The sequence below is a fragment of the Saccostrea echinata genome, unplaced genomic scaffold (assembly GCF_033153115.1).
Source record: "Saccostrea echinata isolate AGI-Se365-2 ecotype Australia unplaced genomic scaffold, CSIRO_AGI_Sech_v1 ptg000002l, whole genome shotgun sequence".
NCBI classification, from domain to species: Eukaryota; Metazoa; Mollusca; class Bivalvia; order Ostreida; family Ostreidae; genus Saccostrea; species Saccostrea echinata.
The window spans coordinates 24,368,986-24,381,514 of NW_026889751.1; the positions used below are offsets into that span (position 1 = coordinate 24,368,986).

At 33.9% G+C, this 12,529-nt stretch overlaps 1 protein-coding gene across 1 annotated transcript in view; it reads left to right on the forward strand.

The window, feature by feature from the left end:
• LOC133178176 (uncharacterized) overlaps positions 1-12,235 on the forward strand; it is a 29,526-nt gene extending 17,291 nt beyond the window's left edge. The window contains exons 26-31 of the mRNA XM_061312924.1: positions 2,788-2,873; positions 3,292-3,399; positions 3,677-3,808; positions 3,934-4,119; positions 7,218-7,419; positions 11,728-12,235. Of these exons, the coding sequence (XP_061168908.1) occupies positions 2,788-2,873; positions 3,292-3,399; positions 3,677-3,808; positions 3,934-4,119; positions 7,218-7,419; positions 11,728-12,031 (1,018 nt within the window). The 3' untranslated portion in view covers positions 12,032-12,235. The remainder of the gene's footprint in view (positions 1-2,787; positions 2,874-3,291; positions 3,400-3,676; positions 3,809-3,933; positions 4,120-7,217; positions 7,420-11,727) is intronic.
• The last annotated feature ends 294 nt before the right edge of the window (positions 12,236-12,529 follow it).

A 12,529-nucleotide genomic window follows, 5' to 3' on the forward strand; every position in this document is an offset into this window, starting at 1 on the left:
TACAACGGAATTTGTTCCCCGTCTTATTATAACAAAAAAAGCTTGCAGAAGAAAGAATCATATTACTGATGCAAGATATTGATTGTTTACTTCCTTCCTTCCTTTTTTTTTTTGCATATACCTGTATATTCTTTGCAATTCCTTACACGAACATGTCCGTTTAACATTTTTCCTGCTTTTCTAATCTATTGGATTAGTCTATTTGTCTTCTGCGAAAGGGGTGACACCATCATTTCGCGCCAAATATCTTGCGCCTTTTTCTTGGATTGTTCTATTAAATGGGTGAGATACATGTAACTACCATGGAAATAAATAAACTTAAGTTTGTTCTTTAAACCTTATTCTTCATGTTAAGATTTTTTACTACAATTTTTATCTCTTTTTTCATAACATACGACGTCTCCATTTGAGTGAAGAATTCTCGAGTGGGACGTTCAAAAACACACAATCAATCAATCGTTTGTCTTCAGACATATATTTACGATACTTTTTTCAATAGACTCCACATCAACAAAGGAAACGGTGTGCAGTTTTACTTTATAGTGATAATATATTGTCAACATCTGGTAAACTTTTCTGGTTTGATAGATTTTGCTCTGTGTCTCACATTGTGGAAATTTCATCATGCACGTCCATACATGTACATGTCCTAACTTCTTATACAGGCCCGTAGTTCGCAGCGACACTGGGGGGGGGGGGGTGTTCTGATCATATATTTTATATACAGTGTAGTTTATCATGTAAATTGTCATTTTGAAGCTGCTTCCTCCTCACTTTTTATTGTTGTATGGTTGAACACAGGCAAATTTCAGCATATAAAAAATGTGCCGAGAAGTTAGAGTTACAGAATTGTTCCCCCACCCCTACCCATCCCCACCCCTAACTATAAAACAGGATTTTCGAGTTTGGGCAGTTTACATTTTTTTTGGCTTGTCATTTGGGGGGGGGGGGGGTGTTTACATCCCTTCCCCTTGAAAACGTTGCTATGGGCCTGTTATATTGAGAAAAAAAATATTTTTCTCAAATTTCGGTGATTAATATTATCCATAAAAAAATTATGTATAAAAGTGCACGCTACAATTCAGTCTTCATACAAATATTCATTTTAAATTATTTCAATTGGTATTATGACTAGCTATTATATTTGCAGCTGTCCATCGTCATTTTTGATCTCCTATGCATTTGAAATTAATTCATGTAACCTTAACCCAGCACAAATCAATCAAATTAATTTGATTTCTTTACTTCATTTTAATTTAAAACCATTAAAAGAATCTTCAATATCATGTCATATTAAACGCTTAAAATGTTAACCATATCATGTACATTCCACTGGTATTCCTGTTATTTGAGATACAATAAATATCTTTACCTAAATGTTCACTTTTCCAATAAGTTTCCATTCTTCTGATGAGTCACAAAGAAGTACAGATAAAAAAAAATCATGATGTTTTGTATAAAGTCTTAAAAATGTTAGGTAAATAAATGAAGTATTACCAACCCCCCCTTCCCCCGACAAAAATGGACGGAAGCATTTATTTCTTATCATGCTTATATGTTTTATAGATATTAATTGCTTAGTCAGGCAAGCTTTTTGAAAAGCTATTACTTGTGTTACGTAAGATTAACGCAAAAAGGAATGACTTTAGAAATAAAATTTGGACAAAGGAGATGTGTGAACATAGTGTGCAGAATGCCAATAGCTTCAGATATATACAAATCATGTTCAATTTGTGAATTCAGTATTTAGAGTAAAGTTCTCATTATTGAAATATATGAAATTGTGATAAACAAAACTTTTCTGAGGAAATTTTGTTCCGCAAAATTTATTCTTTTATTAAAAAATAATGTGGTATTCGTGGGGTTCGAACCCCGCAATAAAAATCCTGAGTATCATTTTCTTTCGAGACTAGCACGCTAACCACTAGACTACACAAGTCCTGAAGATTAGTAGCATTTAAATCATGTTTGTGGTATGACCCTTGACTAATGGACTTCAAGTATTTCTCGAAAAGATGCAAATGATATGTCATAAAAGTATATTTTTAAGGTATAGTGGGTCTTTGCTCCATATTTTTGGAAACCAAGAAATGTATATTTTTATGCAAACTTGAAGGATTAACTTTCAAAAAAATGGATCGAAGACCCACTCATATCGAAAAATAGTATTATAGCATGAGAAAATAACTCTTTTTTGCCCTCTTTTGTGTGTTTACAATATTCATAAGCAAATAATTTCAATCTTTGAGAGATTTTTGCAAATTGTAGAGATTTTATATAAAGTATATTTTAATGTTAGATGAAATATGATGGAAAATTTTGATACAATTGAGATTTAATTTTTTACCTTCATGTTTGTCACACTATAGGCTTTTCACTCGTCATGTTCACCCATCTTCTTTGAATAATTTTAAGCCACAACTCAAAACAAGACCCTTTATAGCAAAATTGTAGTAAAGATGATTAAAAAGAACCATGTGGGAGGTTAAAAAGATTATGATATACAGATGAACTGAAAACGAGCATCTTAAAGTAACGTCATAATGACGTCGGTAACATTCTAGCCGTCCAACTAGGCGATGGACAAAACCTATCGTTGTTTATATCTTTATATTTTTGAAAGTATTGTATTTATTAGAATGAAAATTTCAGGCAAAATTCAAAATAGATAGGGGTATTTAAAATATGTCAAACTTTGTTGATAACATTTGATTTATAGCAGTTGTGACAGTATTTTTGGGTCAACCCTCGTACTTATCACACTAAAATGAAACAATTATGTTATAGACAAGATGGCGTCAATTTTTGGATTGGTCTTGATAATGGAGCTTGGCCAGATGGAGAAAAAGTTCAATGGACTAACTATAAAAAAGGTAAATTTTTATGCCCCGGGATCGAAAGATCCCGGGGATACATTGTTTTTGTCCTGTCTGTCTGTTTGTCTGTCTGCCTGTTGTCAACTTTAACCTAGCCCATAACTATTGCGCTGTCAATATTTGACATGAGTGTTCATTATGACAAGACCTTTCCATTGGTACAAACATTTTTTGTCATGTGACCTCAACTGTGACCTTTGACTTACATTTGAAAAACTTGAACATTGGCCATAACTATTGCACTGTAGTCTACGTCCCACTCCAGAATTGTGCTACCATAAGGGGCATAGTGTTTCACAAACACATCTTGTTCCATACAAATTTAGTTCTTTTGATTTACTCTAACATTATATTTAATATACGCTGACGTTTTACATGTAACAACGTATACTTAATAAGATTTACTGTGGCGTAGGTTCTTCGAAAAGCTGTGCATACATATCTGATAGAGATGGAAAATGGCGAGGAATATCCTGTGGGTCAGCATTCTATATATCCTTTGTTTGCTCCTATTCACCACAAGGTATATTTTTATGTTTTATAATACATGTGTTTGATTGTTAACCCCCCACCCCCCCCACCCCCACACACACACACACACACAAATAATACGGTTATATTTTACGAGCACCAAAAATTTTAATTTATTTAACTACATGAAAAATTTTATAAATTTGAGCCAGTAGAAAGACTTAAACAATTTTAGAAAAATGTTATTCCTGAAGTTAAGAAGATTCAGTTGCAGAACTTAGCATTTCACGAGGTATCAGTTACAGATTTTATAATTCAAATTTGAAAAGCTCGGACATTATGTAAAGATGCTACACCAAATTGCAACAAATACCTCAAGTTGGATGCCAGAGCATGTAAAAATGATGAATTTGTTTGGCACACCTGTCCGAGCACTTGTGGATACTGCGATAATATAGAAGGTAGGGAAATTTAACACTTAATACTTCAACATTGGGTGATTTTAAGGGGTTCTTTAATGAAATTGTTGGTCTCCGGGGTGCAAATGTAGATACAAGTTCCATTCATCTTTTCTTCTGAAACGAAGGTAAATGCGTTGTACCGAGTGTGACGACAGAAAACAACGCTGAAATTATCACAACTAATGGTGCTCTTGGAATAGGAGATGTGTTGGAATACAGATGCAAATCCGGTTTTTCTCACACCAGCGGAAGTCTCTATAGAGCATGTCAAAGAAATGGAGCGTTTACCGGTTCAACCCCCGTATGTAAAGGTTAGATGTCATCATATAATGACTTGGGTCAAAGGCGTGTCAATGAAAGTCTGATTCAAAAATAACAACAGTAAACATACTTATAATAACGCACACGCTTAAATGAATTAACGCTTATAGGGATTTTTATCCTAAATGATATAACGATTTACGCTTATGACGGAGCAAAATCACCAGTCTCTGGCACTTTGTTATACAGACCCTAAAACGTGCTACTACACCACTTGCACGGTTCGGTTCGTTTCGTTTTGTGTACGGTACGATACGCTTCTTGCACGGAACGGTACGCTTTGTGAACGGTACGGTTCGCTTTGTGCACGGTACGGTACGCTTCTCGCACGGTACGGTTCGTTTAGTGTACGGTACGGTTCGCTTTGTGCACGGTACGGTACGCTTCTTGCACGGAACGGTTCGTTTTGTGAACGGTACGCTTTGGTGAACGGTATGTAAATTAAGTGGGCGGAGCCTGTACGCTTTAGATTATGATTGGCTACTTCATAAAGTCGTTTATTATAATCTCTTTATTTTATATAAATGGAAGGACGGTGTTGCAAGCATTTTTTAATAAGTTGTTTTTAAGTTAAAAACTTTATAAATATTTCCTTTTTACAGCTGTATTTTTGTTATTAAATGTAACTAGTCGTCTTAATAACTGTATCTTTTTTTTAAATTTACTTTCTGTATGAACTACTTTCAATGTTAAAATAAATAATTTTAGTTGTCTATCTTTTTTTATCTTATTTTGTACAACATCGCCTTATGGTTCAGTAAAACTTGGAAATAAATCGAACATATCAACAAACACTGTATAACAAGGATGAAAAAAAAATATTTTGGTTGCGTCGCCATAAAAGGCCTTTCTGTATATTTTTAACGAATAAGCGTACATATGTTTTTTTTTTCCTTTAAATTTTCCTAATTGAATACAATTATTATTTTAAATATTCACTTATCACACTTTTAAACAAATGAGATTGATTTTATAAATCGCTCATGCTTTCATTTCGTCTACCATTCTTTTCACGTTCTTGTCACTGCTGCTTCATTTTAAAAAAAAAACAAACAAACAAAAGATTTTCTCTTGACTGAATGATCAAACAAGTTATTAGTTATATTTGCGAGGAATTTTTTTTTTTTTTTTTTACATTGATTTCTTAGGTGTTTGGCTCACTAGAAAAAATACATATAAAAGTAATCGGTAGAAGTGCACACAGTAAGTGCAAAATATTACTTATTTTTTGTGCGCGTAATTGTTTTCCTTTTTACATAAATTTTCCATCAATGTGTAAAAACGTTTATTGAAGGGAAGTTACAATCGAGAAAACGGTTAAGACAGCTACAATTTAATCTACAATGTATAAATGTATATAATATATATTGACGGCAAGACAGATTTCCGAAAAAACTAATGTCACAATGTTAGAAATAAATAGTCCGTTTTCAATTACCTTGAAAATAAATAATATGCAGCCATGCATGTCCTCAAAAACTTTGAAAATGATTAATTTGCCCATGCCGGGTGCTACCCCCCCCCCCTTTGTTTCCTTGTCAAACTCGCTTTTTTATTGAAGATCTAGAAGAAAAGCTGACTGCACATGAAATTCTGTTTAAATCTGCTGATTAAAACTGATTCGTTGTTGTAGACTTACTGTTAAAGACAGCAAACTGTTGATACACGTGTGAATGTAAGCATATCTGGACTAACGGGATTACGGTTCAATATACACAGCTCAAGTTTTTACCTGTGCACGTGTGAAGACAATACTTGATCGAAATTTTCAAATGTTTTAGAGTAAATAACGAAAGTATAGAAAGACGCCAGTCAAGATAACGAGACCATGACAAGAAATGTACAGTGTTTCTTAAAAAAAACTTGGATGAACACGCATGCACGGACTAAGCATTTTTTTTTTAATTAAACTGGGCTTTTTGTGTAAATTCCAGGTAACATATTTTACCTGCAGATTTCAGTGAATAAAGCAAATGAAATGGGAAAATGCTTTAAATAAAAATTAATTCTGACATATATCCAGATTTTTTTTTTTTTTTTTTTTTTTTTTTTTTTTTTTTTTTTTTGGATTACGTGTATTAAACTGAAAATTCCATGCGAAAATGTGGCGATCGAACTTTTTGACAGTATGTTATATTGGCGATAACATCTTGAGTTGGTCAAAAGAGTGTAAACCGACACATATTATTTATATATACATCGCTTTTATTTATTTTTTTTCTAGTGATTGAGAGGCGTTTACATTTTAACATGTCCGCTTTCAAATTGATAATTTAGTTCGTAATTTTTTTTTTAATTTTGTTGTTGTTGCTAAATCTGTAATCATTTCTCCCTAAAACTCTTACTTACATGAATAAAAAATGATTTTAAGGGCTTAGTTTCGGAAAATAGCACAGAATCCTAATACATTTTTCGATGTGTCTTGGTTTCCGAGAACGTTCATAGAGACAAGAATAGGGTAGATAAAAGCTATAGAAATATACGATAAAGTATTTAATTCACTTTTATTTATTATAAATTGTACACGAAAATAATATGATGCTGCATTTAATACGGAAAAAATGTTAGTCAAGCACAACCCGATCATGCATAGCGAATAAGGAATCGCCTCACACTCTGTCGAGTTGTTTTGAAGTCGTAACTACTTTCCTTATATTAACAGATGTGAGTCCAGATGCATGGTGCTTAATAATAATATTTTGAATCTCTAAGGTAATTTTCCGTCCTTCTTGAACTGGCTCTGCGTCGAAAGAAATAAAAGAAAATTACTTACTGTATTCGGTCATTGCAAGATTAGGAATGCTTTCGGGGCGTGGCTTGCATAATTATTTCAAAAATTATTCATGAACGGTACGGTTCGCTTTGTGTACGGTACGGTACGCTTCTTGCACGGTACGGTTCGTTTTGTGTACGGTACGGTACGCTTCTTGCACGGTACGGTTCGTTTTGTGTACGGTACGGTTCGCTTTGTGAACGGTACGGTACGCTTCTTGCACGGTACGGTACGCTTCTTGCACGGAACGGTACGGTTCGTTTCTGAGGTGTAGTAGCACGTTTTAGGGTCTGTAAGTATTGTATGTAATTACAGCTTCTAACACAGTCCCTGAGCCCAGCAACGATGCTCCACTGTTACAATTTCGCCGACACCTTTACACTAGATATTCCTACACTGGCCTAAATGAAAATATGAGCATCAAGAAAAGTGGAAAGATTGTCAAATGGCAGTTTTACAGCGAGACGAACGGCATCGCAGCTCTACAAGTGTTGAGGCCAACTATTGCCGATAAAACGTTTGTACATTCTATTGAATAGTTTGTCATACGGTATAAGCAGAATTTTTAGCAAAAATTCAATTTTTGCATTATTATAGTTAGAGTGCTAGATCTCTGAACCTGTATATCGCTAATAATATGTTTCACATCAGAGGTAAGACTTATCTTTTTATAATCGCTTACATTACTTTTTTCCTAAAAATTTATACGATCTTTAAGGATCAATCGCTAAATTTGCATAGCACTTACAATTCCACTTACAATGTTATATGGTATTTTTGTTCCCTTAATACGATATACATAATACAAGTACTCAAGCACATTTTTGATTTCAATTTAGTTGCAGATTCAGGATTTTCAATGCGGGGGAATGGGAAGGGTGAGAAGGACCCCTAAGAAAAATTGATTATGGTTAACTATAGGTCATTATAGTACACAATGGAGTTCTTTGATACCTTGATTTACTATGATATTGTGAAACTTCAGTATGGATTGCAACTTTGAATTACTATGATTTTGTGAACCTTTACTGTGGATTGAAACTTTGAGTTACTACGATACTTTATTCTAGACTAGACTGGAGATTAAGAGCATTAATATCTTTCAAACTCCATGTCAACAATGGTAAATTAAGAAACATTTTGAAGTATTTGAGAAACAAGTAATCTTTCCATTTAATATAAAAAACTGTATTATTTGAGATAAATGGAGTATAAGAATTTGAATTTCATAGTAAAACAACATTTATATACATTTGCTTTACTATAAATAGTAAATACAGTACCGACCAGACACAACCTAACAGAAAGCGAACCCAGAGCGCACCCCGGGTTCGCTCTCTGGGTTCGCTTCGGGTTCGCTCGGGGTCCGCTAGTGCTGACCCCGAGCGAACCCGGAGCGCACCCGTAGCGAACCCGCAGCGAACCCAGAGCGAACGCTGAAAGCGAACCCCAAATTCAGTAGCGGTCCCAGAAAGCGAACGCGCGTTCGGTGTTGCGTAACAGAGCTGTCAATCAGGATTAGCGATTAACTCATCGGCGCGTCGACCAATCAACATGCCGAACAAGTCTGTCAATCAGGATAAGTAATAAAATGCGTTGACCATCAGCGCATCGACCAGTCAACATGCCAGTTTGTAATCTAAACATTGTACAAGCAAAGCGTGTGAATGTACTGTGCAAAAATATTATTAAAATGATTTTTAAACATGATTTTATATTTATATATTTTACTTCTCAAGACAACATGCAATATTTACACATCTATTTTCTTTTTTTTTTTTTTAAATCTGTTAATACATTATATATTTTATCATCCAGGTAGCATGTTACATGTATAGTTACATATTTATTTTATTTTTATTTTTAAAATCTATTAATATATAAATATACAGTGCGTAAATTTATCAGACAATAAGTACTTTAATTCATAATAGAAAAGAAGAAGATGATAATGGTTATAACAATTGTTTCTAAAAATAAAAATTGAAAAAACTGGTTTTCGATAAATTATAGAATTTTATTATGTCAAGATACAATATAAGAACATGTACGTGCTTTAATCTGATTATTTTTTATTTATTATTTCAATTTACATGCACGTTATAATTTATCCAGATAACATCGAAATTATCGATCTTTATAATTGATCATGAAAAAAAATTAAATGTACATTGTACAGTATAAATGTGCATTATGTCAATACGTAAATTGGAGAATAAAATCTCATTTTTTTTTTAACTACTATGATATTTTTTAAATTAATCTTTTACCAAAATTTAATAAATAGCTTGATTTAAGTAGTAAGTACATGTATATTGGGAAAGATTATTTTGTCAATTCTAATTATCCTACATGTAGACCTTACATTGTATGTTTTTGAATTTTTGTAACTACTTGCAAGTCAGTCTAAAAAAAAACAAACAAACAAACAAAAAACAAAAACAGAAAAAAAAAAAAAAACGCAAAAATGCTTATAACTTTCCTTCGCGTCGATATGTATTATATATACAGGTTTACATGTTCACGAACCTCTTAGATGTACTACATGTATTTTTTGAAATACTTTATATGGATATAAAAAAAAATACTAGACGGGTACGTTTTGTACTTGTGCATGAAATGTACACGTAATTCCAACATAAGTAAATTGAACTTGCAAAGATACCTTAATACGAAAACGTACATATAATTTTTCATTACATAGGTACCTGTATTTGAACTTTGTAATTGTCATAATTATTTAATTTTAACAGTTTAATATTTATAGTTTCAAAGTGAGGCCAAGGTCATCACGTGTCGGTAATCATCCACCTGTTTCGAAGATATTACGGGTGCTAAGAGCTATTGCAGTGTTTTTTTTTAATTGACACTTGCTAGCTGGATGTATACTGTCTCCATGGTCACGATATACCTGAGTATATACTCCCCCTACATTCGATGCCCCTTAAGTTACATGTACCTCGTTTGGGCATGTTATCAATGAGAAATTCAATTATTATTCTTATTTTTTTTATTTTTGAATTTGGAAACGTCATAGTTCTTTGGTACGTTGCATGAAGAGTACATGTTCATGTAATTTGCTGCCACCTGAATGCTGAAAATCAGTAAAATAGCTTTAAGAGAGAGAGAGAGAGAGAGAGAACGCTGTATATTATTTGAAATTAAAATCGCTACAACCGGCCCATAGAAAACAATTCGAGTACGGAAGGGGTGGGGGGCTCATCGAAATTAAAAAAAAACAACATCGGACGTTATTATCTTAATTTCATCTACTTAATCATGCGAGTTTACAGTGATTGAATTCTTGTTTTGTTTGTTTTCTTTCTTGTTTTTATTTATTTTTAAACATTTAGAATTTTGTTTGTTAACATGCCGCTCCAGTATATACATGTATGTAATAGGGCGGGGGGGGGGGGGGGGTCATGAATTAGTAAGGAACACAAACTATTCAAATGATCATTTATTTGAAAACTACTTAAAAAAGTAATATGTTCTTATCAGTGGACCAGTTATTAATTTTTGTTTGTTCGTTTGTTTTGGTTTTTCGATTGTTGTTTTTTTTTTTTTATAAGTCTTCCGTTGAACTCGCCTTATAAAACAATGATTTATAAGTGATCTGTAAAACGAAACTCAAGTTACACTGTATGAGAATTTTTAGTGATTATCACGACCTACATGTACATGTAATGGACGACAACCTAGCTTAAATGTAAACTGCTAAATATGAAAACTTAGCATTTTACGTGTACAATATGTCTCAGCTATTTCATAGATAAGATCAAAATTCAGTTGTTTGTCTTTCAAACATTTAAATTACGATTTAGCAATTGCAATTACAATTGGAAGTTCCAACTTATTTTTAAAACGCATGAATAATGTAAACAAACGAATTTGAAAGCTTCTTTTTTTTTATTAAGATACTATTATCAATTTCACTCCATCCGATACATCGAAAATAAATTTAACACCTTTTCATCTTTTTCTATCGAGATTTACTTACATTTAGCTTGTAAGTTAAGAAAAATAAAAGTGATAATTCTACGTCGAATGTACAGTGAAATTCTTGAAAATTATCAACGTTCTCCATATTGTCACTTACATGTACATGTTTCGATCGCCATAAGAACAGTAATGATCGATTTCACTACTGTATTTGGAATATACAAGGGGCAGGGCTTACTGGCGGCAAGATTAAAGCGGGGTCCGCTTCACGCATGAGTGCGTAAAGCGAACCCGGAAAGTGAACGCCGGGTTCGCTCTAGCAGACCCAGAGCTGACCCCGAGCGAACGCAGAGCGAACCCGAAGCGCACCCAGAGCGGTCCCAAATTTTCTGAAAGCGGACCCGCAGCGGACCCCGAGCGAACCCAGGAAGCGAACCCGGGGTGCGCTTTGGGTTCGCTCTGGTGTTAGGTTGTGTTCGGTCGGTACTGTACTTTGAAACTTTATTTTACTACAATAGTAATTAGAGTAGTTCAGTAAATACTATTAATGATAAGGACTGTGAAGAGATGCACAATTCATTGTACACATTTTATCACATTAAAATGATTTATGTATTGCACTTCTATGAAGCTTTTCTTCAGTGAAAATGGGAGCACTTCCGGTTAGGGGAGGAGGGGACACTTGCCCCCACCCCACCTTGAAACCTCTTTTTACATGTTACCCACGAGCTCGAATTAAGCCTGATTAATGTTTTGTTTTTAAAAAATACTATGAGTTTTAGAACATTCCTTATTAAAATAATAAATCTCGTGTAAGCAAATTTATGCCAAAAATGTTCCTTTTTATGAAGTTTCAATGATTTTTGCTTATTGTTTTATCCAGGTATACTCTCATTGGTCAGAACGAAATATTGGAAACGTATGTCGGTAGAATTCGTACATTTGAAGTTCCAGTTGAGGACCAAATTGCGGTGAAGTCAGGGGATCTGATTGCTGTCTTTCCCCTCAGGGCAGAGATTCCCTATGAAAAATGCAGCGCAGAAGATGTAGGGGATACATATGGTTCCATCCTGATGTCGGTGAACAAAATATATTCCACTTCCGGTTGGACTATATCGTCTGATTACATATTCAAGGATGTAACAGACAACTGTAGAATCATTCCCGTCACTGCCTTCATTCAATAGAGAAACACAAGCGAACTATTCTCTGTTGTATTTATGCGTTTCATTCCTCTTCTGTATTGTGTTTAATTAACGAATCCAATTCATCTGTGACCGCCCTTTTTTCAATTCTTATTCAATCAAATTAAATCTCTTCCTCATTTGTTAGAAAAACATGAAATAAATAAAATTCTTTTAAACCCTATAAGTTCATTATATATGCATGTAATGATATTCTTAATTTTGCTTCGAAAAAAGAGGGCATCAATTTGGCTTAAAAAGACTTCTGATCAAGAGTGTTCGATTTAACGTCCCTCTCGAGAACTCGAGAATTTTTCACTCGTATGGATACGCCACCGCATGCCGGTGGAGGGATGTAAATTTAGACTCAGGGCCATTGATCAGTGAGGGATCTTTTTCGTGCCAGCACCTACATGTACTTTGCTACACGGACCTCGGTTTGTAAGGTCTCGTCTGAAGAAACGGTCTCCACGTCCCGCAGTGGGATTCGAACTCGCGACG